The following is a 26,101-nucleotide window of genomic DNA, read 5'->3' on the forward strand; positions in this document are numbered from 1 at the left end:
GCGTCTTTCGCCGAATCGGTCACTGCGGACCAATAGGAGCGCTAGTCAAGGAATTTTAAAAAATGGCGGCCAAGCCCTACTCACTTGTTTTGCCGCAGTGCACGTAACTGAATGCTGAAACCAGCGGGAGTTTAACCTACTCTGTGCCTGATTCGCGTCCGTATTTCGTGGAAGAGGTGACGAAGCTTGTTGTTGGCGTGACCGAGCTTGTTGAGGTCTTGCAGAGCAAAACGAACACACCAACGCCGCTGGCGTCGGTGGTTTTTCTGCTCTTCGTGCATTAGAAGACAGTCACTTGCCAGCAAAGTAAGCAGTACTGTCTTTTCTTGCTTCTTGCTTACGAGAATCGTCGAAGTACACACCACCGGATAGCGTAGTAGCGTTTGCGAGCCGCGGCAACAACCGGGTGACAGCGCATCCATCCCGCGTTCGCCCCGTAGTAGATGGCATATTCGGCGGCGCGGGGCACGTCCAGTGCGAACGACGCTGCGTTTCGGCGGCAGGGGAATTTCGGTCGCTGTAGAAAGCGGATGTTTCAGTGTGAACTAAGCTTAAGAGTAAGAAATGATTCGCGTTTAAAACACGGATGTTGCATTGAGTGAGCACCGAGAAACAATCTTGGTCGACTTGGAGGACACTGAAACGTTCCCCCTCTTCGCTTTATGTCCTGGCTACGGTTTCATGTTTGGTCTTGGAGAGACTCCGGCTGGAATCACATGCGCATGTGTACTCAGCTGGTGGTGTATGCGCATGTGTACACCACCAACCATTTGCGAGATCGCGTGCAAAGAACGCTCGAATTTCGGACGTGGATGGCAGAAAAAAGGAGGGGTAAGCGATAGAGGGAGGATTACGGCTTGAAAACATTGAGTGACGCTACCTTGGAAACTTGTTTCTTAGAGACCTTGCTTCAACGAAGCGTAGGAATTACCCGCTTTTTCGTTCACAGCATCACATTGTCAACACAGCTTAATAAACATTCCGGTCTTATAACTTCTTCTGTATGCATTTCATAAATAAAAACACAATGCCTAGCATTCGCGTATTGATGTTGCACCTCAAATATGCGCAGTATTTGTTTTTAATGTGTTTGCCAGTATGAATGCAGCGGCCAGATTTAAAAGGTGGAGGGGGGGGGCAGGAGCATTGAGCGAAGGGTCGAATCGTCGCCGTCTGACTGAATCAATTGACAGACAGACCAACATGAAGGTAGCCATGTGAACCAATATTTTTGCATATAATGAACTATCGTCTTCACAAGTCACATGTGATAATAAACAGTAGCCACGGAAAAGCATGGACCATACTTTCTTAGAAGTCAATGTCTGATGATCCCATCCCAGGCCGTACATTCGCATTTGGCGATACGTAGCGCAGTGCTCACTGAAATAAGGACAGTAAATGGGACGAAAAGCAACTTTCTAGCCAACTGTTTCAAACTGCCATTCACATACATCTAAATATTAAAGAGTTATATATTGAATAGCTCTAATGTCAGTTATTAGGAGTGATGCGAATATACCAACAAGCTCAGTTTCACAACACAGATTAATATTCGTAAAAAAAGTCCGATTACCCTATATTCCTGCTGGCTCCTTATGCGAATACTTCAAAATGAGTAAAAAATCATACTCGTACGCACAAAGTTGTGAAAAGCGAAGTTGCAAAATGCTAACATGTGTACCATATTTATGTCCTATTTACGAGGCTTCAGCAGCCTTGCTAACAGTTACGGCGTTAAAAAGTTATCTCGGCTCAAGAAGGAACTTTCCTATCAGAAATCTGCTCACTAACTAGATAGATAGTCGGGCAAAGTAAGGATGAAAAAGCATGCGGAGGCAAGGCGACTGTGTTGCAATTTTTTTATTCAGCGACACGTCACGAAATGACCCTAAATATATGTAAAAAATGTTGCACGCACAGACATATGTTCAACAGTTGCAGATGTCTATATAACCACTGGTTTGAACTTGCGCAGCGATGCCAATGAGAACATGCGTATTAGGAATTAACAGCAGAAGATGATAAAGCACTAACGCTTGCGAGCATGCTGGCACTGGACACTGCTACATAAGTCAACTGCAGCGCATGGCAGCTAACCACAATTGACGTGAACCCGACGTGACGGTTCTATCAGAGAAGCATGTATGTAAAGTTTACAAAATTGGGTAGGGAGCACTGCAATCACTATTGACGTTTCAAGAAAATTAGCGTCTATTTGAAAAATAGTTCGGAGATCTGGCATAGCGCTGTGGTCCAATCCTTCCTTGCCACGCAGAATGCTTCTGTTCAATTCCAACTAGGACCCTGACATTTATTTTTCGAATTCATTGGGTCGACGCTACCGATGTTGGGTATTACTTAGCGCTCGCGCGTAAAAATTTCCCATGTCTGCTCCCGTCGTTCCTAGGTAGATACGAAGTGTCAATCACGTGTGGCACATACCCGCATACCCGCGGGTTACCCGGCCGTGGGTATGTGCCAGTGTCTGGCGGGAAGTGCTTGACAACGTACGCGAAGGGATTGGGACAATATTCATGTTTTGGCGAGCGCGGAATATTTGTCAAACCATCTTACCCTCTCATGCTAGTTTCGGTTCACGCCAATTGAGGGGGTGACCACGAGAGCACCCAAACGTAACCGGCTAGACAGATAAGTAGATACGCTCAAAGTCAGCGATGTTCGCTAAGAAATGCTTCACAATTAAAATCAAATGTGAAATTTGGCACGAGAGATCGTGTGCACCTTGCAAGAGTACGGCTGAGCATAACATAACTTTTAGTTTAATATAAAAGTCGGTCACATGCATAACTCGTGGTCTGCATTGTTAACAAAGGAAGGGTATGCACGTGTGCTTGACCAGCACACACTCAACTACTATGTAAGGCATATAAATAGATTTTTGTTATTTTTGTCTGGTTAATATTTGCAGTTTTTTGAATGAGAAGCATTTCTCAGCGAACTTCGGTGCCTTTGAGCGTATCTATCTATCTATCTATCTATCTATCTATCTATCTATCTATCTGTCTAGCCGCTCACGTTTGGGTGCCCTCGTGGTCACCCCTTTTACTTGGCGTGAACCTAAATTAGCAAGATAGGGTAAGATGATTTGACGAATACGACGCGCTACTCAAAACATAATTAATACCACAGTCCCGTCACGTACGTCGTCAAACACTTCCCGCCAGAGAGTGGCACATACCCACGACTGGGTATGTGCCGCTGGTATGCGGGTATGTGCCACAGGTGATTGACACTTCGTATCTACCTAGGAACGACTAGAGCACACATGGGCAATTTTAACGCGTGAGTGTTAAGAAATAGCCGATGTCGGTAGTGTCGATCCGACGAGTCCCAGCTGGAATCGAACCCAAGCATTCTGGGTACCAATGAAGCATATTACCACAAAGCTACGCCAGGTCTCGGAACTACTTGTCAAACAGACGCTAATCTTGTGAAGCATTATTAGCGGTTGCAGTGCTGCCTACCTAATCTTATAATTATTACATATGTACTTCTGAGAATTCGAGAAAAACAACGATAACGACGGAAGTGCGGGGCAAGGCGCGTGTGATTTTGAGCCAACTGTGCACATGAGATCAGCCAATCAGCTGATGACCTGTGGTGGCCGATAGAGGTGGCGTGCGACAATTGGGCGACGTGTGACTATTACGTGGGGTAAGCTTTGTTGCTGAGGATGAGCCAAAGCAGCGGCGGATGGAAGACAGCGGGCCGAAGCGTCGGACGCAGGCGATCCAGGTTCCGGCCAGAAAACGCGGCTGTCTACGCTACTGTCGTCCAACCACCAGCTGGGGTGGCGTTGCCAGCACGAGTACTTCATCTCGGGGGACGGCCTCGCCTGCTGTTCTCTTCCTTGCCGAGGGCATCGCGGATCTCGGCAAAGCATCCCCACGGTCAGCCGTTCAGCATGGCGACGGACGTGGCCTGGCTAATGGTGACGGTCGCGCCTAGCATCGCGTCTCGACGCAAGCAGTTTGCTGGGCGAGCTGGGCATTCCCCGCTTGGAGTATCGCGTCTCCGATGCGAGTTGACTGCTGCGTAGTCGCACCCACGCCATCAAGCGCCAGCGTCACCAGAGCATCGCACATCAGCAAGTGAGCACATTCCATAGCGCCTTTCCGCCGTCTCTACCCTGCACTTCATCGGGGCCTGTCGTACTGCCGATGTGGCCCTCAGGTTTTCGAACGGTCATACATGAACTCTAATTGGTCATTTTTTAATCAAGCTAAGTTCTCTCTGTTTCATTGTATGTACCCTTTCTGCCTAAGTGTTCTCTGCTTTTTTTCGTGCTCTGTCATAAACGTGGTGTGTGTTGTTATCGCGTCATCTCAAAGTCCATTTCTCCTCGCACGACGCGCAAAACAAGCTCTGACGAACCTTAGCCTGATAAAGATTATGTTTCATTACAATATATGGCGAGCCTGCAAGCAAGGTCATCGCGCTGCAGACTGTTGGACGTGGTCAAAGGGCCCGAAGCCCTCGTCTTGCTGGAAGTGCAGGAAATACGGCTATCAAGCGGACGAGTGCCCAAATGTAAAGAGCCACAACAAGGAGGCGTCAAGTGCTGTGGCCGACTATGACCGTACACCTTTTGCTCGAAACAAGGAGAACTTGGATTGTGCCCTTTCATCAGCAGAGAAAAATGCACCATAGAAAAAAAGATATATTTTTCTTGGTCTGCTAAGACAAGAGATGCCAACGAAAACCGGATATGTCGAGGGACAGCCTGTGACGGTGCTAAGGGACTCGAGATGGAATACCGTGGTGGTCAAGCGTTCGCTGGTACCGGAAAAGAATATCACCGGTATTACACGTACTGTACACTTTCTCGACGGTTAGTCGAGGCAGCTTCCCGAGGTAAAGGTGTACATCGACTCTCCGTTCTTCCGAGGACCGACACTGGCACTCTGCATGAAAAAGCCACTCTATGACGTCGTTCTCGGCAACATTGACGGGGTAATCTTCAGTTATGGTTCTACCACGTCACGTCACCTGTCGGATGTCGCAAGACTGCATAAGGAGTCGGCACCAGCAGGGGAGCCTGCTCCATATCCAAGCGTGTCACCGAACCTACCGACTTTGAGTGCAGCGACAACAAGGAGGACCAGGGACATGAAGTTACCTGTGTCGGCACCTAACGAACTAGATGTGACCCCACAAGTTCTTGAAAAGTTGCATAGAGAATGTTGCACTTTGGAGAGCTGTTTTTCGGCGATCGGGAAGACGATGGCGAAGCGATCAGCAAACATAGAGAGTATGTTTTGCTTAAGGGAATACTTCATCGACACTGTATACAGATCGCTAACGAGGAAGAAAGTTGACCAACTGGTTGTTCCGCAGAGCCTCCACCAGTTTGTCCTTAGGATGGCGCATGAGGGAGTTATGGCAGGTCACCAAGGTATTAAACGAACATTTTATAGGATTCTAGAAAAATTCAATTGGCCGGGCGTGCAATTCTGAGCTCGGACGAGCGAGACGTTTTGCCGGGCGAGACGCAGGCGTGTGCACGAGGACCACAGAGCCGGGCGAGGCCCAGGGTGGCCAAGGATCCAAGTGCCAGGAGAGTTGCTGGCTACATCGAGGATCGCCGAGTGGTGCCCAGCCGCACCGAACGACGCACCAACTCGGACATGGGCCACGAGCTCATGAGTTGTGCACCTGAGGGTACCTGACGGTGCCCTGGCCAAGGCGAGGAACGCCGTTGACTGAGCTGCCGCACCGCAGCTGTGGCGAGCAGCATTTCAGCACGGCAGAGCCAGAACCCGCACGTGGAGCCGCTACGCCCGGGTGGTGATCATGAGCTCGGAAACGAGGTCCGAGGTCGCGCTGGTGAAGGCATCTCCTAGACGACGCCACCGTTGCTCGAGAGTCGTGAGTCCACGGGACTCTTCTTCCTCATGTGCCGTGGTGGTCGTCCCGACGGCACCCACATCACTGACTTTTCATATGTAATCTTTTGTATATAAATGTCTGAACACGTCTCCCTGTCTGTTTGCTGCGCCGCTGCACAGTAGTGGAAGTGCTCTAACCGTCATAAACATCACAGTACTATTTTGATACAGCCGTCACGTCGGGTTAACGTCAGATGTGGTTAGTTGCCATGCGCTGCAGTTGATTTATGTAGCAGTGTCCAGGGCAAGCATTTTCTCGAGCATCAGCGCTTCATATAAGCTTCTGGCGTTGCTAATACGCATGTTCCAGTTGGTATCGTTGCCAAGTGCAAGCAACTGGTTATATAAACAAATTCAATTCTTCAACAAGTCTGTGTGTGCGACATTTGTACATTATATTTAAGTCATTTCATGACTTGTTGCTCAATAAAAAAATTGCAACATGGTCACCTTTCTTCCACATGCTTCGCATAACGTGAATTCCCAGGTACGTGGGATTCGCCGATTTTTTTTTTATTTTCCTCTAATGTTTCCGAATGAACGCCAGTACTAGCCATGACGTGGCCGCTGTGGTTGAAGCTTAAGCGGAAGTGCCGAGAACTTCAACAAGGACGTGCTGGGGTGTTCTGTAGTTCACGGAAGCGTTGAACACAATATTTGGGAAGTGAAACAATTATACTGCGTGGTGAACATTGACAAACTAAGAAGAAAGTGGTCGAAGATGGCCCGTCAAGCCACATGGTTTGTGCACTGATTCGAGGAGCTTCGTCAATGCTGCTTACATATACCCCTGTGGTAGCAATACCGATACTTTATTGATCTGCTTAGGCTGACATTGGTGCAACCACTGGAAAGTTGGTACCTGTCGAAATGTTGGCCCAACGTCGTGTGTACTTCTTTGGATTCCTGTGTGAACAATTTCACACTAAAGAAGCGTGATTTTGGACTGTTGCGACCTTGAACTTAAGGTTGTTGTTTTTTTATTTTCAATAGGCGCAAAATAGTTGGCTATTATTTTTTTAATGATGATACTTCTTTATAAGCTTTAAGCTTCACAATATTCAGTGAGTGAGCGTGTAAGCTTTTTCTCGGGTTGTCAGAGGCACCGCAATGAATATATGATACAAATATGAGAATTATTTGTGATTTGAATAATAATAGCGTGCTGTCCAAACAAAGCCCCTGAGCCTGGCCATTGTGTTTGGTTTTTCGGACCTTTATTGCACCATTGGGACAACGTAGTAAGTTCATGTATACCGCTGGTGTCACATATCACGCGGTAGCCCACACGACGTGTTAAAATACAGTTTAAGCCACACTTTAGTCATCATGGTCCTTACGAAAGCGTGGTTAAAATATATTCGAAAAAGTGTGGAAAAGAGAAGAAACACAATAATAATTCATAAATTCCAATGCCAAAATTTAAGGTGACCACAAAGGTACTGTGAAACACTCTTTTATCGAATGAGACCGCAGCGAAAATTTTATGTTTTTTTGTTATCAGAAAACTTGAGTGGCTTCGAAATCATGCAGTGGCTTGCGAACCACAAGTCGCATCACTTGCAATAACATTGTCTATAGGTGTCCTGAAGCACTTTTCTCGCTTATGTTCTGGTGTTATCATCACCTTTGTTTTCTGATAAAATGTTTCCATTATAAAAATGTTGATTTTTTTTAAACCCATATATATCCTGCTCGGTTTGCGGGTAACCAATTGTGTACCGTTGTTATCACAACTCGATATCCGCATGGCCAAATTTGTGTTAGCACAACAATGATTAGTTGCTTTCACGAAGCTCTGAGAGGTAGCACCGTGTGTCTACTCATACTTGCAAAACAAGCGAATGAAAATGACTGAGTACTGCACGTGCGTACGGGTGCGGATTGCACCAGCACTCCGCTGCATCCTTGTAATAAGTGAAAAAAATTCTTTTCTTTGTTGTAGTGTGATTTACAACGTCAATAGTACATTTCTTTAACTCTGGACGCCCAGTATATCATAGAGAAAGTCATTTTTGTCTGGTATTTTGTTTCACTCAATATTAGAGCCTTAAAAGGAACAGAAATACGCAAATGGATACCACCACAATTTCAGGCAACCATTCAATTTTACGGATTGATAATGTTTTGCGTTTCTTTTTAAGGGCAGAATGACAAATAATACAGTTTGCAGAACCTTTTTTAATTGGTGCATTCTTGGGACTATGGAGGGTATAGACTTATAGAATGAATGCAAAAAACCATACATGTATGAATTCTGAAAGCTGTGACTGAGATTAGTATGACACCGTGGCTTATTCTTCCAATGCAGATTCGCTGATCATTTTCGATGATGCATTTTATATGTTCGAAACATAAAAATAATGAAGTAAAGTAGTATACTCACTGGCTGAGTCTGAATCCTGTACTTGCGTAACAGCTGGAAGGAAGAAAGCATATTTGGCTAATGAAGTGAACAGCCTGTTTGTAGTCTGGTTAACGCTAAACTGTGTTTTTACAGTCCTTTAGGTAAAGACAAAAAAGTCACCGAATACATAAACTGTGACATCCGCATTTGATTCTAGCATCGTGCCGCTACGTTGCGGCTGCTAGTCATGAAACCCACGCACAAGTGCAATCCTCTAAATTGCTTGATAGCCTTACATACAGTTTATTCACTCCTAATCAAACAGTAGCAACAACGCGCACCTATAAGTTCTAAATTATAACTAGTACTACTATTACTAGTAAAACTAGCAGTCAACTATGCCTGCAAGTTCTCAATATTATTGTGTTTACTGAGAAAACTAGTAAAACTTACACGTTCCTTCATTTTCATTAGTAGTAGTAGTAGTAGTAATAGTAGTGGTAGTATTAGGAGAAGTGCTATGAAGAAGAGGACAAGGTGGGAAGAAGCCTTAGGCGCTAGGTAAATACAGGAACAGCAAGTAAATTTATTAGAACTATAAAATAAGAAAGCTCTTTACACACTGACAATGAGCTTGACCTTGATTAATTCTAAATAAAATTCTTTAGAACCTTGCATGGTTCAGTTGGTGCTCTTTCCACATCATGGGCACTACGCAATTTCACTTCTTTAGCTTGTACCTTGATAACTGTGCGCGTACCTTTGAGAAAATAGGTAACGCAATATACGCTTGTGGTGTGCAAGTGCTGTGTCGACTCTCTGCATTGGTATTGTTGTATTGTTTAAATGGGGTTTGGCACTCTGTATTGCGATTTATCTAAGTGTGCATTCGCCAAAATATCAAAAATCAACTGCCAGAAATAACCTTTTATTTATAGTCCATGTGGAAGGGAAGCGGGTTAGGGGGAGACAGAAGGTTAGGTGGGCAGATGAGATTAAGAAGTTTGCGGGTATAAACTGGCAGCAGCAAGCACAGGACCGGATTAACTGGCGGAACATGGGAGAGGCCTTTGTCCTGCAGTGGACGTAGTCAGGCTGATGATGATGATGATTATAATATAGTCCATAACAAGACACTTTACGGGGCTGGTTGAATAAACATTCCTAATTAAATTATTGCAGTTCTGCATATTTCACGAGGACTGCAGAAAGAAGAACGTGACCGTCCTGCCATTCTCAGTCCTATCCTCGTCAATCATAGCACTATAAGATTTCAATTAAGAATACAGTTAATAACAAGGAAAATCAATGGGCAAATAAAAGAGCACAGCATTCGGCGAATTCGGCCAGATTAAATAGAACAGAGCATAGCTGAGATGGGAATATAATGAGTGATAATATTTCTTTGATCATTATGCAAACAGATCACGCATACCTGACTTCATTCGGATTTTCCCAATGGCCATGGCGCCATTTGTGCCATCTCCTCGTGTGACACGCAGTGAAAGTTGGCAGTTGTTAGCTTGCTTTAAGGTCACATTTAGCGTGCTCCACTCTGCGACTTGGGGCATGTCCACTGAAAACTGCGCTTTAGCCTTGACCGGTTTGCCATCACCGTAGCAGGTGATGTTGATGTTTGCCACCGCAATATCTGCAGATTTTCAGTAAGACGCACCTTCGCAGGCTTCCAAAGCATTATATCACAGTATGTAATCAACGAATTCTGTGATAAATATATAACATCCAAGAGCTTCGAGAAGTGCGGCAATTATGTTTGGTTCATGCACCGTAACATAGCTTCATAATACTTTTTTCTGTACTTTATGACTGTGACCACAAAGGCGGGCAAAGTTTCTCTCAGCTCACATTTAGCCTCACTACATTCATTCTTCTATACTAAGACATTTAAATGCGGCTATTCAAAAAGACACGTTTTATCTGCCCCTACATCACACTCTGGATTGCGGTGTAAGAAATTCTACAGTTCCTTTAAGGTGATGCAAGTCGATAGTAGTCACAGTGCCTCAGATAATATACCATACTATATGCGTCAAAGGAACAAGAAATGTTTCACCTGGGCCGTTTCTGTAGTATTCGACTATAATAGCAGTCTCTTCATCAGTGACGTTGAACACAGGGCTCAAGAGGCCAATCACGTTTATTTTCGTGGTTCTGGCCTCGGTACCGTTTGCTCCTGTGCCCGTAGTCAGATCCAGATAGGTGAATGACGAAAAGGCACCTGTGTGACAGTAGATAAAGCGGGGTCACGTGGCGCAGAAAATATTGAACTCGTTGGATAGAAAATTGTTCATGTGTTACTGTCCAGTTTTCCTCCGATCTCTATAGGTATGTGTTCTCTACTATATAAAAAAAACTTGGGGTATAATTACTGTTAGTAATATTCATGAACATCACCAGCATCATCAGCCAATATCATGTTCACGGAACACTTGCTGAATGGTCTCCACTGTTACAATATTACAAATCGTCTTTAGTCTGAAGGCCTCCGAACAAATTCAGCAAAAATCTGAAATACGAAATATAAATAAGAAAGTCTAAAGAAAAAGCAAAATGATACAAAAAGTAAGCCAGACGTGTAGACAAACCAACATCCACTACATAACTTATACTTTGGACTACCCCTTTCGTTACGGTGACAGCAGTTCAATTGCCCACATTCTTGGATGCAATGGTGTATCTGTTTAACACGCATTGTGGCAGCAGTGGTGGCGTTCTAGGCACAAGCTGAACAATTTCATCTGCGTTTTGCAGTTTCGCCGTGCAGCTGGGAGCAACTGAAACCACTGCGCATCATTACACACGTGCCATTATTATCGACTGCCCCACAGAAGCAAGCGCAATCTGCAGAACACCAGGAGGCGACTGATTTTGGGAACGTGTGATCTCCGGGACCACGTGGCCATCTGCATGTATAAAGACTGCCCCTTCACCGAGGATGGCATTCGGCAGCAGTGGCGGCGTTCTAGGCACAAGCTGAACAATTTTTTCTGCGTTTTGCAGGTTAGTGGCGCTCTCCTCAGAGCATAAAATTGGTTCTCGTCTTGAATAGCTGCCACTGCTGCCCGGTGTTTAGTATATGTGATTTTTATGTGATTTGTTTCGCGTTGTCGGTAGTAACTAACATGAACAAGGAAGTTTCGAGACTGATCCATGATTTCAAAGATGAAATCAGAAATGAGTGGAAGCAAATGAAAGAAGCGCTAGAGCGAGGCTTCCGATCAGAGAAAGAAATCTGCGCACTGAAATTGATGAAATCAAGAAGAGCATAGATTCTCAGCAAGACTCTAGATGACACCAACAAAAAACTTGTGGCAAGCTTAACAGAAAATAATGCGCTCAAGAAAGAAAACGGTGTGCTACAGCACAAAGTTTTTTCTTTGGAAAAGAAACTGGCGGACTGCCAATCAGGCCTCTTGCAGTCTGAGCAGTACTCGCAAAATCGAAATTTGAAAATTAAAGGAATAAAAAAAAAACCAAATGAGAACCTTCTTGAAGTACTCCAAAAAATTGGAGAGGTAGTTGGCGAGGCTATAACCCCTGAGGACATTGACGTTTGCCACAGGGTTCGAACAAAGCAGGTTGGTCAAACCAATATAATTGTTCAATTTCAGCGGAGGGACAAACGCGATCAACTGCTTCAGAAGTCGCGCAATAAAAGGCTAACAAATGCCTCCCTCGGCCTACCTGCTGAATCTCCTGTGTTAGTAAATGAACACCTTTGCCCTGAAGTGAAGAAAATGCTCGGAATGGCAATAGCATGCAAACGGCAACCCAGCTGGAAATTTTTGTGGACGAAAATTGGCACTGTTCATGCACGCCGCACGGAGAATTCGCCTGTTGTCCGCATAATGCGTGAAAGCGATTTGAACAAGATAACGAACACATAATTCATAGACACTACAATATATTCATGCCCAGAATAGAGATGGAGCCTTCAGGCTATGTAAGTCCAGGCGACATCATTACGAAGCACAACATTACTAACAAAGACAAACTGCTAAAATTATGCATCTAAATGCAAAATCGCTGTTGAACAAAGCGGATGAGGTCACTGTCCTAATCAAATCATGTAACCTCAATTTTGAAGTTTTAATGTTTATGAAAACCTGGTATAATGATGACTCAGAGTACTATGCACTTCAAGGATACGAACATTTCAATGTAAATCGCAAGGAGGGCAGAGGTGGCGGCGTTGCGATTTTAACTTCTTTAAATGGTTATGATATTCTTCGAGAATATAGCGTCGCTACCGAAGATTACGACGTTCTATGCATTAAAAAGAAAAGACAGTATTTGCGGTCTTATATCGACCCCCTAATGCCAGCCCCTCTGCCTTCTTTGAGTTTTTAGACAATCTGCTGTTATTTGTAAATGAATATGGCTACCTACTTACACTTGGTGGGGACTTTATATCGACATGACGACCAGTACAGCAGCTACTACACAGTTTTTGTCAATCCTGGAGTGCAATGACTTCTACAGTGTAATCAAAGCACAAACACATGTAACCGCTACGACGTCATCGTTACTAGACACTTTCATAATAAACTCGACTATCGATAATTTAAAATCTGGAATCATAAGCCATGACATCAGTGATCATATGCCCATATATCTTGTCACGAACGAAAGACGTCCACTAAAAGCACGTTTACTAGTAATCCAACGTACCGTAAGATATCGGCTCAGTCACTTGATAAATTCCGACAAGCTGTGCGCGAAACAGACTGGAGTGGCATATTTTTTATTAGGTATGCCAATGAGTCATATGACAAGTTAATGAACAAACTGAAAATACTTTACTTTAAATCATTTCCAATTCAGCGCTACCGAAATCAAAAGCCATCGCGGAAGCCCTGGATTTCGAAAGAATTCATAAGACAAATCAACAAAAAAAAATAAACTTTACCAGTGTTTTGTCGAGTCAAAGGACTCGTCAAAGTGGCAAGAATATAAACAACTTAGAAATAAATTGAACAAAGAAAAAAAAAAGGCAAAAAATGACTACTACACGCGTATATTTATAATGATTGTATGCGCCGAAATAACAAGGTATGGGAAAACATAAACGATACACTAAATTGCAGGCCAGCCACTACACGAATAGATACACTGAATATAGATGGTATTTCTATAGGTGGCACAGAACTTGCGGAACTATTCAATGATTTCTTTGTGAAAGTGGGATGCGTAGATCATAGCATTCAGCCCACACTGCATCAAACCTCGTTAAGGGAGTCTATATTTCTAAAGCCTACTAACACTTCTGAGGAGATTGCAACATTTTCATGTCTGAAAAATAGCCGCAGTAGGGATATGGACGATTTAGAAATCAGACCAATTAAGTATGCCATAGACCTTCTCGCTCCTCTTATAACGAACATTTTTAACGCATCCTTGTCGACTGGAGTTTTCCCTGGCAATATGCGAGTAGCCCGAGTAATAGTTTCACATAAAGGGGGTGATAAAAACAATATTGGCAACTATAGACCAGTTTCTATCCTTCCTATATTATCGAAGGACCTCGAAAAAATTATCAACGCCCGTATTGATAATTTTTCGCAGAAACATAACTTGCTAACCGAGTGTTAGCACTGTTTTCAAAAAAGACGGTCTACGGAAAGTGCGTTAAATATACAAAAGGATCTTATTCTTCGGAACATTGAAAAAAAACTTCTAACGTTAGGGTTATACTTGGACTTTAGCAAAGCATTTGATAGAGTCAACCACCTACTGTTGCTTACGAAACTAGAAAGATATGGCTTCCGAGGAATAACACTTGAACTTATCCGATCTTATTTAAAATGTCGACATCAATTTGTTGAAATTAATGAAATAAGTCACAAGCGAAACCTCTAACAGCGGGTGTGCCTCAAGGTAGCATCCTTGGCCCGATATTTTTTCTTTATTACAATAATGACATCGTAGAAATTAGTGATATGTGTCAGGTTGTTGCTTATGCAGGTGACTGCACAATTTTGTTTTACAGGAAAAGACTAAGAAGAAATAATGCCTATAGCTAGCACTGTCTGTAACAAAATTCAACGCTGGTCAAAGGCAAACTGCTTGATTATAATGAAGCCAAAACAAAATGTGTCATTTTTCGTGCCCAAGGAAGTTCTACTACATTACCAGATAACATTGTTCTGAGTCCATATAAGATTACCATTACGTCCTCTATGAGAACACTCGGAGTTATATTCACCGAGCATATGTCCTGGAATGCTCATGTTGACAATGTGTGTGCGAAAGCGCGAAAAGTTATTGGTATTTTAAATCACTATCGAAATACATTGGCCTATAAAATTAAGCGCCTCATTTATCATGCTCTCTTTCACTCACACCTCACTTATTGCTCACTCATATGGGGAAACACCACCGCACAAAATATTCAGATGATGGAAACACTTCAAAAGAAGGCGGTTCGAGCTATTGCGAATGTTTCTTTCTCAGAACATACGGAAGAGCTTTTTCGGCAAATTAAAATAATAAATGCTGGTGATATTTGGAAACTGAAAACTCTACAATGCTACAAGAGTGCTATGCTACGAAAGCTAGATTCATTTTTAACCCTTGCTGATCTACAAGAAAACAAAAGTACATATTCATTTTGCCATCAGGCCCCATAGCAAATTCTTTTTGTACAAATTATGAACAACAGCACCTTTGTCATACACTGCCTTCCCTACTTAACCATTTGAACAGACAAAGTGTTGATGTGTTACCGCTAAACAAAACTAAAATGTTGGACCTGTTCCTGTAACGGCTCATTAACATAGGATTAGAAAAAAAATCCCACCAGTTGTTGATAGCATGCTGCTGTTATAGTCATTTTCTATGTTATAAAAAAAGTGTTTCTCGGTTGTACTTTGTAGTTGCTGTATAGTTGTTTTTAATTTAAAAATTTCTCTTCCTTCATTGCAATGTTTATTTTATATTCAGTTAAAATGTTATTATTGCTTTAATGCTTTATACTTTGTAACATGCTTTCTTCTATTGTTTTGAAACAAACTTCACCACTGTCTGCCTGGGGGATTGGAGCTTTGTCAAGCCGAAGAACTATCGGCTTTTTCTCCAGTTCTCCGTTTTTCACCTTTGTATGAAATGGTGAAAATTAAAGATTTTTCATTGATTGGTTGATTGATTGATTGTCTCGAAAAGTGCCACTCATACCCATGGCAGTGGATGTGAACCATCCAGTGTGGACCCAGTCCGCCTGGAAAACTACGGGATATTTAACAGTATATGCAAGTTGCCCACAACCCTCATAAGTTCTATAAAAGCACCACGACTGCCACAGTAAACAGTACCGATGCGATACGAACTTGTATCCCTACATTTCCTGCTGGCTTTAAATTGCGTCTTGAATAAAATAAATGCTACAATCATGTTGTACAGTTCATTATTCGTCCTGCATTTCTAACAGCGGAGCTGTTAAGCTTATAGTGAGCCCTAGCAGAGTCATCAGACAAGTATAATCATGATGATCAGCCTTCATGTGCTGCTTGCATCCCGACCACGTGCACAGATTTGTCCGACGTGGAACGCTGCAACTCTGATGGTTAAAAGAACAAGCACAAAGCAAGAGAAACAAATAGAAAGGAAAGGAGAAAAATTAATGAAAAAAATTTTGGAGAGGTGGCATTTGAAACCACCTACCCTCATTTTGAAGGTACCCGCCACGGTAGTCTAGTAGCTAAGACAGTGGTTTGCTTACTCGCAGGTCACTGGATTGAAAGCCGGTCGTGGCGGCCACATTTTTTTTAGGGGCGAAAATGCTTGAGGCCCGTGTGCCTACATTTAGACATTTAGACGAACGTTAAAGAACCCCTGGGGATTGAAATTTTTGAAAACTTCATCTATGGCGTATCTCATAATTATATGGTGGTTTGGGACGTGAACACAAACAAGTGTTATTATATATTCGAACATGAGCACGTCGTAACACGTCGTCTACCCAGGCACGCTAGCAGAGCATAGCCTTGTATAATTGATTGATATGTGGAGTTTAACCTCCCAAAATCATAATATGATTATGAGAGACGCCGTTGTGAAGGGCTCCGGAAATTTCGACTACCTCGGGTTTTTTAACGTGCACCCAAATCTGAGCACATGGGCCTACAGCATTTCTGCCTCCATCGGAAATGCAGCCGCCGCAGCCGGGATTTGATACCGCGTCCTGCGGGTCAGCAGCCGTGTACCTTAGCCACTAGACCACCACGGCGGGGCCATAGTCTTGCATAGTATAGCATAGCAAGTGTCTTGGAAACTAAAGTGACGGTAAGCACTAGAGTTGTGATGGCGAGGAGGAAATGGAGGGGCCGAGATAGTAAGAACGAAAGCATAGAAAGAAGTTCAAAATGATGATGATGGAGTCAAGCTCCTTGGACGATTATCAAATGTTGACCGCTTGTTTTCAAGAAGTTTATTGAACGACCACGAGACTCTGCGTTTCGAAGTATTTGTTCGCTGACAAGTAGTCTTAATTTTGCTTATAAAAAATGACCTTCCGGTCGAGAAAGCGCAGGTCTCAATCATATGCATCTGGATGTTGGCGAATACCAGGCTTGGGTTGCATCACTTTGCCCAGCGTGTTCAATCTTGAAAGGAGGGAGTTGTACACATAGCATACACATAGCGTGTGCCCATTGTCACCAGCCCCATCGCAATGGGCACAAGCGCTCGCTCAACACATTTAAGAATTTACAAAGTGATGGATGGAAGGATGCATGCACGGACATAAGGGCGGATGGAGACACGGACGGAGGTGCGAGTGGGCGGACATGAACAGCCTATTTTAAACCTTTCTGTGCGTTATGAACGCTCTGCGTACGGCAAAAGTAACCCCTATCCTCGTCGCGATGCAAGGCCATGCCCACGGCGTAAATATACATCGCAAGGACCCAAGGAGTTCCAATCCTCACAATTAAAAGAGAAAAAGACACCTGAGAAAGAGAGTCAGAGACAGGTAATTCAAACATAGAATTGAAAGAAACATAAAGAAATTAACAGATAGAGGAAGCAATGACGAAAAAGATATAAAAATAGAAACAAATTAATAATACAAAGCAAACCCAAAATGTAATTTAAAAAACAAGCAAACACATGAGAAAAAATCACCGCCCAAGCACTCCGTACGAATGGTTAACTAGCGAAAACTTAAACGTACAATTGTGGTGTTTAGCACTGGTTTGAAGCCGACTCTGCACTGAAGCCTTTATCAACAATGCAGCCAATGAAACACGTACTTGGGCACGACGCTGACAATGACGTAACTGATAGTGCAGCCAATGGAGACCACTCGTGACACGCTGCCAAACAGTTTTTACTTTCTCTTAGCCATACACAGCTTGCGGTCCAGAAATAAAGAAACAAGAAGTGAAAGAAAAACTATCAGAAAACAACGAAGGTTATCTCTCTCCGCCCTTTCTTCAGACTTGGCCTCACTAGTGTAAGATAGTATGAATTTTTCGCTCCTTTTTTTTTCCATGCAATTGCACTATGTAGGTGTATTTAAATCTTACTAAATCGAGATCGGGTAAAGAGAATTATTGCCTATATCAAGCTATTTTAGAGCAATACAACATTCGAATGCCCATGTAATTTAAAATTTACGGCAATATCAAATGAAAACTAGCCGGCACACTTGATATAAGCACTATTTTTGCTGTACGATAGCCCCCTTAGCCAGCATTACTACCCTTTTAAGGTAGAAAAAATCAGCAAGTTATTCTTTCTTCACGTTTCTTGCCTTCCTTGCGAACTTTGTTACGCAAACAGTGATTCCCGTGACATCTATAGTATGGATGCCATCGATTAGCTCATATACGCGAAATATGAAACATGAATTGTCTCTTGCACTGATTTGCCGTCCATCCACCCATCAGTTTTTTCTGACTTCACACGGTTATCATGCTCGATCAACTGATAAAACTCCATTTTTTTCAGTTTAGGAATGTGCAAGCAGTGATCAGGGTGTAGCCAAGCAGCACGAAATCTTGATAGGCTCGAGTGCTTAGTGCTGACATTCTTCACGTGCTTCAAAAAAATAACTGGCGACTAGGATGCATCGCCTGTATGAAGGGCAGTTAGGGTGAGTAAAAAGCCTTTTCCTTGTCTTTGAATGCAGGGTAGTGAGGGGCCCTGAAAGTTCATTTGACCTCAGAGGCTTTTTTTCACAGAAGGAGAATTTCTCGCGTAAGTTTGGCTGAGTGAGTGACGTCAGTAGGAGGATGCCACGAAGGTTGCGCAGGAACTGTCGCTTTCTGTCGCATATATTCTTTCATAATTTTTAAAGACGATAGTCTTTCTTGGGGACCATCGACGCAAACAATTGGTCTATCTGTCTGTACATTTGTCTGTTTGTTCAGCCTTAACGGTACCGGGTATTCTGAACGGCACCAGCCGATACCCCAAACGGCCAACCCCATCCGTAGCGCCCACCAATGTTGCTTATGGTTCAGCATTCATAATTGTGTGATTGTCAATTAAAAAGCAATTATTGCGCATATCTGAGGCACCATAACAACACGTATACTGTATGTACCTATTTTACAAGAAAAGGCATATATAAGTAATTCTAAGTACCATAGCGTTTATCACGCTGCGCTGACCATGCAACGCTTGCACGAAAAGGCGAGTGTTTCCAACGCTTTGCGAAGACAACACGGTGGTGGCAGCAACCCCTCACCTTGCGTTCTACACCTTATCACCTCTAAGACGGGCGTGCGTGCCCGTCTCAGAGCCACGCGCTTCATTTTCGAAGAAAACTGCCAGATAGCGCTCGTGTTTCACGTATGACGTGGATTTTTGATGTGCTCGTTCGCTTCCGCTGCACGCTCGAGGCACTCTAACGCAGCGCCTCCTGAATACCATTCAATGATTTCTTGCGCACATTAAATAAATGTTTTGTTCACACCAAGACCGTCTTTCGACGGCATTTACAAATTAACATGCAAATACTGGGCCATTTTTTTTGTAGAGGTTGTCGGGCGTTGGCTGCTCACCTCGGTTTGTAAACGCAACATTTGCTGTTCGCCGGACGAGCCTTCTTCATCGTTGTGTCTGCAAAAAGCTGGCAATAATGGGGCAAATTGAATTAATTGAAAAGATTAGGGGGTCACCTTAGCGAGCTGTATCCCAAGAAGTGTAATAGCTCAGTGCGATATCTAACTACAACGACAACATGAGTACCGAGGCTGACCGTCATAAGACCATTCCAGTGCCTGACGAGCCCACACATATGAGCATCAGGGTTCTATGTCGCTGTTCACATCAATACCGCATTTTCTCAATACAACGCGCAGATAGACATAGATCGCATCCCCGATGCCGTGAAAAAAGTAAAAGTAAGAATAATTCCCACAAATTTACATAAGCTGCTTCCGTTTCATTATCAAGAAGTAGTACAGTGAATCCATCTTTCACAGTGAGCTTCGCAATAAAAATACTATTAATCCTGCAACATTATTTTAACAAACTGCCCAAAATGCCAGCTCCTTCCAATCTTTCGTATGTTTGATATATGAGGGTCTGGCTACATCTCGTTCTGAAAGACAATTTTCGTGCAGGGTAAATTATCTTATACCTGTCAGACTAATTCCTGAAGATTATAAACAATCGTGCTCTCTTGCGCAAATATCTTCTTCAAACTGAAAGCTTCACTGTGCGATTGCACTCTGCCAAAACACAAAGGGGTCAAAAACGAACGCAGCGACTGAGATAGACAAGTGCTTCTCCGTATCACCTCTCGCTTTCATCTCTTCAATACTTCCTTCGTTTCGTAACATGCACCAACTTCTCCAGCAATTGTTTCTGCCTGAATACTAACATAAACCTAAAGTCATACTTTCAATCTTGTGCAACTGAATGGCATTTCTGGTTACATTATTTAGGGGCGAACTCCTTAAAGCGGCACCCGTTCGTCCCTCGTCGTTGCATAGTCGTAGTGCGTAAGCAGTCTTACGCTTTGACTTACAAGGTAGTGCCAGTGAGAGATTTCTCCTGTGCGTTGTTGAACAATAAAAATTCGCAGCGTGCACGTTAACTAAAAGCCGATTTCTCCTGTCTCTCATTCCCAGTTAGCAGCCATTGGTATGTACATTGAGCACTGTCTGACAAGATAGTGATCAAGGAAGGGTTGCTATGTTATACTCACTGAGCGTAACCTCCTCGGCTTTATAAAGGTTTAGCGAGCGTTGGGCTGCAGGGCCATGAATACAGTGAACTAGTATATATCATGAACTCGAGGTGGTTAAAGGTGGGAAGTAGACAAGAAGCGCAAGTCGTAAAAAAGTGTGCATGTGTCACCTCTCATTTAGTCCTCGGAATCTCGGCTGGATGTCAGCGCTTTTATATGCGGAATATATGGTGAAAAGATGCGAGATGGTGGTACTTGGAGTGTTGACTAGACGGACGAACGGACACACAGACAGATGCAAGGAAGGACGCACAGATGGCTGCACAGACGGATGGACGTATGGACGGACGCAAGGGGGATTCATGGACGAACGCAGGGACGGACGTACTGATGGACGTGTAGACGCACGAACAGACGCAAGCACAGGCGGGAGGATGAACGCATGGACGGTCACACACCGGACGCATGGACGGACGGAAGCAAGAACGAATGGACGGACGGATGCTTCGCGCCACTATCAATCAATCACCCCGTGGATAAGCTGCCATTTTTGGAAAGAGTCTTACGGCAGAAAACGTATTAGAAATATTGCATCTTTAGTGAGCATTATCCAGAATGAAGTGTACCGAAGAACTACTTTTGTCACGGTCAGCGCAATAGATCGCTGTATTTTTTTTTTCACAGCAAAAGCTGTTATGAAATCAAAACTCGGATCATGCGCTGCTGTAGTTGTCCTCCGCCGCCGCCGCCAGTGTCTGTAACCACGACGCATGAAATTAGAAATAAAAATATCGGCAGATCCCACGTACCTGGGAATCGACGTTATGCGAAGCACGCAGAGAGAAGGTGATCGTGTTGGAATTTTGTTTGAGCGATACGCAATGAAATGACGCTAAATATAGAATGTTTCACGCACAGACATGTGTTGAGCAGTTGCAGATGTTTATATAACCAGTTGTTTGCGCTTGCGAAACGACGTCATCTGGAACATGCGTATTAACAACACCAGAAGCGCTTATGCTCGAGAGAACACTGGTCCTGGACACTGCACCAAAAATCAACTTCTGCGCATGGCAACTAACCACAATTGACGTTAACCCGACGTGACGGCTGTATAAAAGGAGTGCTTATAAAATGGAGTAGGCAGCACTGCAACCACTATTGACGTTTCACGAAGATTAGCGTCTATTCAAAAAAGTAGTTCCTAGATCTAGCATAGCTCTGTGGCAGAATGCTTGATTGGCACAATTCTTCGGTTCGAATCCTGCTGGGAACCTGAAATTTATTATTTGTATTCGTCGGGGGTAAACGCTGCCTATGTTATGTTTTTTCTTAAGACTGACAATTATTCTATGCCTTCGTTGAACCGACGCTACCGATGTCGGGTGTTGCTTAACGCTGACAGGTTAAAATTGCCCATGTGTGTTCTTGTCGTTCCTGGGCAGATACTAAGCGTCAATCATCTGTGGCACATACCCGCATACCAGCGGCATATACCCACGCGTGGGTATGTGCCACTGTCTTACGGAAAGTGTTTAACGACGTACACAACGGGATTGCGACATAATTCATATCTTGACCAGCGCATGATATTCGTCATACGATCTTACCCCCCCATGCTAGTTTTGGTTTACGCCAAGTTAAGGGGGTGGCCACGAGGGCACTCAAACGTAAGCGGCTAGATAGATAGACAGACAGATAGATAGATAGATTGATAGATAGATAGATAGATAGATAGATAGATAGATAGATAGATAGATAGATAGATAGATAGATAGATAGATAGATAGATAGATAGATAGATAGATAGATAGATAGATAGATACGCTAAAATTCGCCGAAGTTCACTAAGAAATGCTTCGCATTTAAAACGTAGTACCAATGCAACAGTGGGGCTCGAAACCGGGTCCGCTGAGTGCCTACCCAGAATTCTACCACTGACCCACGCCTGTGCTTGAGACTTGTTGGCCAACTTGCCTTAGGCAGGCTTGATGTAGGTAAAGAAATCGCGTTGGAACGACTTATCATCATCATCACCATAATCATTATAATTATCAGTTTATCTACGTCCACTGCAACACAAAGGCCTCTCCCATGTTCCACCAGTCAAGTCGGTCCTGTGCTTGCTGCTGACACTTTATACAATTTATAAACCGTTTTAAAATGGTGAAATTACAACCAGTCGTCGCACAATGCGAATAGCGTAACGAGTGGGCCATCCAATGCTCCAACGCATTATAAGAGCTTGTTCTTGTTCATTAATAACTGTGGTGCATATCCACTTCAGGCATAATTCCTCATCGTCATCAGCTATACTGCATGAACAATATGCAGGAAATTCCTCGGAAGTGTTTGGCGGATGCCACGCTTCTAAGAAGAATGACGAAAAATAGCATAGCCAATGCAAGCCTACTGCACAATAACTTTATTGTCAATGCCTTAGTGGTTACTAAGCAAGTGTACTTGCAGCAGTTATCTAATAAGTGTTTGGAAAAGGCCCTGAAAGGCCGCTCTTCTAGCTTTCGCTGTGACTGTGCTGCGCCTTCCATGCAGGCCTGGCGTTTTTCTAGTTGGTTCTTGCCCCTCTTAGTTTCAAATTTTCATTTCTTTTATAAGGGTAACAGTATGTTATGACTAAAAGAAAATGCGTGGATTTTCATCATGAACTTCCACAAACATGACGTGTTTTCTGTAGTCACTTTTACAGTTAGCCTATATTATTCCTAGGGCCCTTCTTTGACACAACTAATGCAGACATACTGCTTCATATGTTGGCATTTCTTTGATTCAATGTAGAAGACGTAGTACGTTTTTGCTTTTGTGTTACGTTGATTACATTCGCACTGCAAACTTATGAGTGCCTAATAAGGCCGACATGTGGGAACAAGACGTTTTTACTTCCAACTTACAATATTATTTTACAGACAACAAATCTTTTATTCACTGCGTACACCCCGCAGTGAATAGATCTCTCGTAAAGTCACCTGGATTGCACGAAACATCAAAACTTTTGCTCACTGAAGCAGTGCTCGGGCTTCTGAAATCATTGGTGTTAATGAATGACGCATCCATCGTTAAAGCTTCACATCGCTCAACTCAAGCTGACTTTGAAAAACTTGCCTTGAGGAACGGGTGACTTCGGCTGCATTCGAGGATTTTCGAGTCTGCCCGAACCGACAAGCCAACGGAATTCGCCTTCAAATCTATTTATGTATCCGCAAAGGTCTTCCGAGAAGTCACATTCTATCGGGTGCACGCATGGCTCAGTGCGTACTGCCACGTTGTCCAAGCTCAAAGACACCATACTATTGGCCGGCATGGTTGCCCGGAGCACCACCTGAAAATAGGAGCACATGTGGAAAAAAACACATTTACCTAAAACAGGCGTAAAAGAAACCAACAGATCTAAAGCATTGTTGGAATTGATGTAATCCGAAGAAGCCAGCAAGGATCAACTAACAAGGATGTTAGGATTTTTGTGTTAAGACAGCTCGCTTGTGTTCGATATTCAGTTACGTCATGCGTATCACGTGATGTGAGTTCTGGCATACATAAAGCTGAATGTCGTGCTGAATGCCCTGGGTCTTGCCTCTCCGTATTTTTCTTTTTTTTATTCGAAGAGGTCAGCCATCAAAATGGTCTTTGATTCATTTTCTTTGTTCTGACTTCAACTTTAGCTACATTCGTACCCTTTGAAATTGATTGGAACATTCCTTACGCAAGTTGTACGAAATTTGTTGTTTACACAAATCTCGAAAAGGGATATTGTGAAGTGTTGTAAAGGGAACAACGTTTCACTGAGCAAAATAGCCTGGTTTGACATGATCTCAAAAACTATACCTTCTATCATAATGACCTGCGTATTGAATTTAAAATACACACCCATTACATCAAACCTTGAAAACACTGATTTACCTGCTAAGGGCTGACACCGTTTGCACAAAGAATGAAATTTACAGAGCTCAAAATTCTGACTGTGAGTGTCGATATATATATATATATATATATATATATATATATATATATATATATATATATATATATATATATATATATATATATATATATATATATATATATATATATATATATATATATATATATAAGACAGAAGTGTATACCGTAGGGCTCGTTTTTCCGTGTTTTGACACAATAATAATGACATCTAAAGGACAATAACGCCAAGGAAAGTATAGGAGACAATATTAACCAGAACTGTAATGTAAATGCGAAGAAAGAAAAGTGGGTAAAAAAATAACTTGCCCTAGGCAGGAACCAAACCTGCGACTTTCGCATAACACGTTCGACGCTCTACCACTGAGCTACCATGGCGGCTATCCTCCCAACCACTTTATTGAATTTCTATGTGAATATAAGCACGGGAGTGTCAGGCAGCGCCATCTGTAGGCGTGGCGCTGAGTGTGGCACACTCTGTATGAGATAGTTTGGCGTCACGAAGCACGTGAACTTATTACGTGCTGGCAGCTGACCTATAGTACCCCGTTTAAAACCTAAGGCACCAAGTCTGCCAGTAGGAGACCCCCGTTAATGAATAAGGGATAGACGTGTATACTTAAGGGCTCGTTCTTGCGTGTTTTGACGCAATACTACTGATATCTAACACACAATAATGTCAAGGAAAGTATAGGTGAAGTTATTAGACAGAACTGTGATGTAGTTGCGAAGAAAGAAAAGTGGGTCAAAAGATAACTTGCCGTGGGCAGGAACCAAACCTTCGACCTTTGCATAACGCGTTCGATTCTCTACTTCTGAGCTACCATGGCGGCTATCCTCCAAACCACTTTATTGGGTTTATATGTGAATTTAAGCGCGGGAGTGTCAGTCAGTGCCATCTGTAGCCATGTCGGCGAGTGTGGCACAATCTTTATCTGCCAGTATGGCGTCACGCATCACGTGAACTTATTACGAGCTGGCAGCTGACCAGTAGTCCCTCGTGCACAATCTAAGGTACTAAGTCTGCTAGTACGAGGCCCTCGTTAATGAATAAGGAAAAGAAGTGGATACTTGAGGGATCGTTTTTCCGCGTTTTGACACAACGTTAATAAGATCCAACAGACAATAATGCCAAGGAAAGGTATTAGACCGAATGGTATTGTAAATGCGAGGAAAAAAAGTATATATATATATATATATATATATATATATATATATATATATATATGACAGCATATGTGATGACATACCAAAAGGTCATCCTAAGTCGAAACTAATGGCCTTACCCACACACCCTTCAGTATTAAGACACTTCTGGGCTCTTGCCCAACCAGAAGTTTACAGACTTACGCTCTAAAATTAATCAAACGCTTTCAAGAAGACAGTGAGATTGCTGGCAAATGTTAGGGGATAAACACTTTTTGTGTTCCTGCTAAATCTGTCCTTCTTGGTATATGCGCTATTATAAAACACGCACCCAATGTGCGCGCTGAATTTGATGATGCGTCGACAATTATACTCATATGTGCGTATTAATCTCCATGAGGACTCTATGTGATGAATGCTATGTTGTGCTAAGTCGATTCATTGAAGATGGGAAAAATTATCAGAAACATAGTTTGAATCTCTTTCGTACTATTTGTTTCACTGTGGAATGATGTTTCATAAGTGAGTGTGTACTATTTTTCGTGTACAACCGTTTGTATCTTTTTTGTTATGTTCGATTCT

At 43.1% G+C, this 26,101-nt stretch overlaps 1 protein-coding gene across 2 annotated transcripts in view; it reads right to left on the minus strand.

The window, feature by feature from the left end:
- LOC119169732 (MAM and LDL-receptor class A domain-containing protein 1-like) overlaps window positions 1–26,101 on the minus strand; it is a 336,454-nt gene that overhangs the window by 169,607 nt on the left and 140,746 nt on the right. For both annotated transcript variants that reach the window (XM_075886851.1, XM_075886852.1), the window contains exons 19-22: window positions 23,540–23,756; window positions 10,334–10,498; window positions 9,695–9,910; window positions 8,299–8,331 (exon numbers count right to left, since the gene is read on the minus strand). In XM_075886851.1, coding sequence (XP_075742966.1) covers window positions 8,299–8,331; window positions 9,695–9,910; window positions 10,334–10,498; window positions 23,540–23,756 — 631 coding nt within the window. The remainder of the gene's footprint in view (window positions 1–8,298; window positions 8,332–9,694; window positions 9,911–10,333; window positions 10,499–23,539; window positions 23,757–26,101) is intronic.

The sequence above is a fragment of the Rhipicephalus microplus genome, chromosome 2 (assembly GCF_043290135.1).
Source record: "Rhipicephalus microplus isolate Deutch F79 chromosome 2, USDA_Rmic, whole genome shotgun sequence".
Taxonomy (NCBI): domain Eukaryota; kingdom Metazoa; phylum Arthropoda; class Arachnida; order Ixodida; family Ixodidae; genus Rhipicephalus; species Rhipicephalus microplus.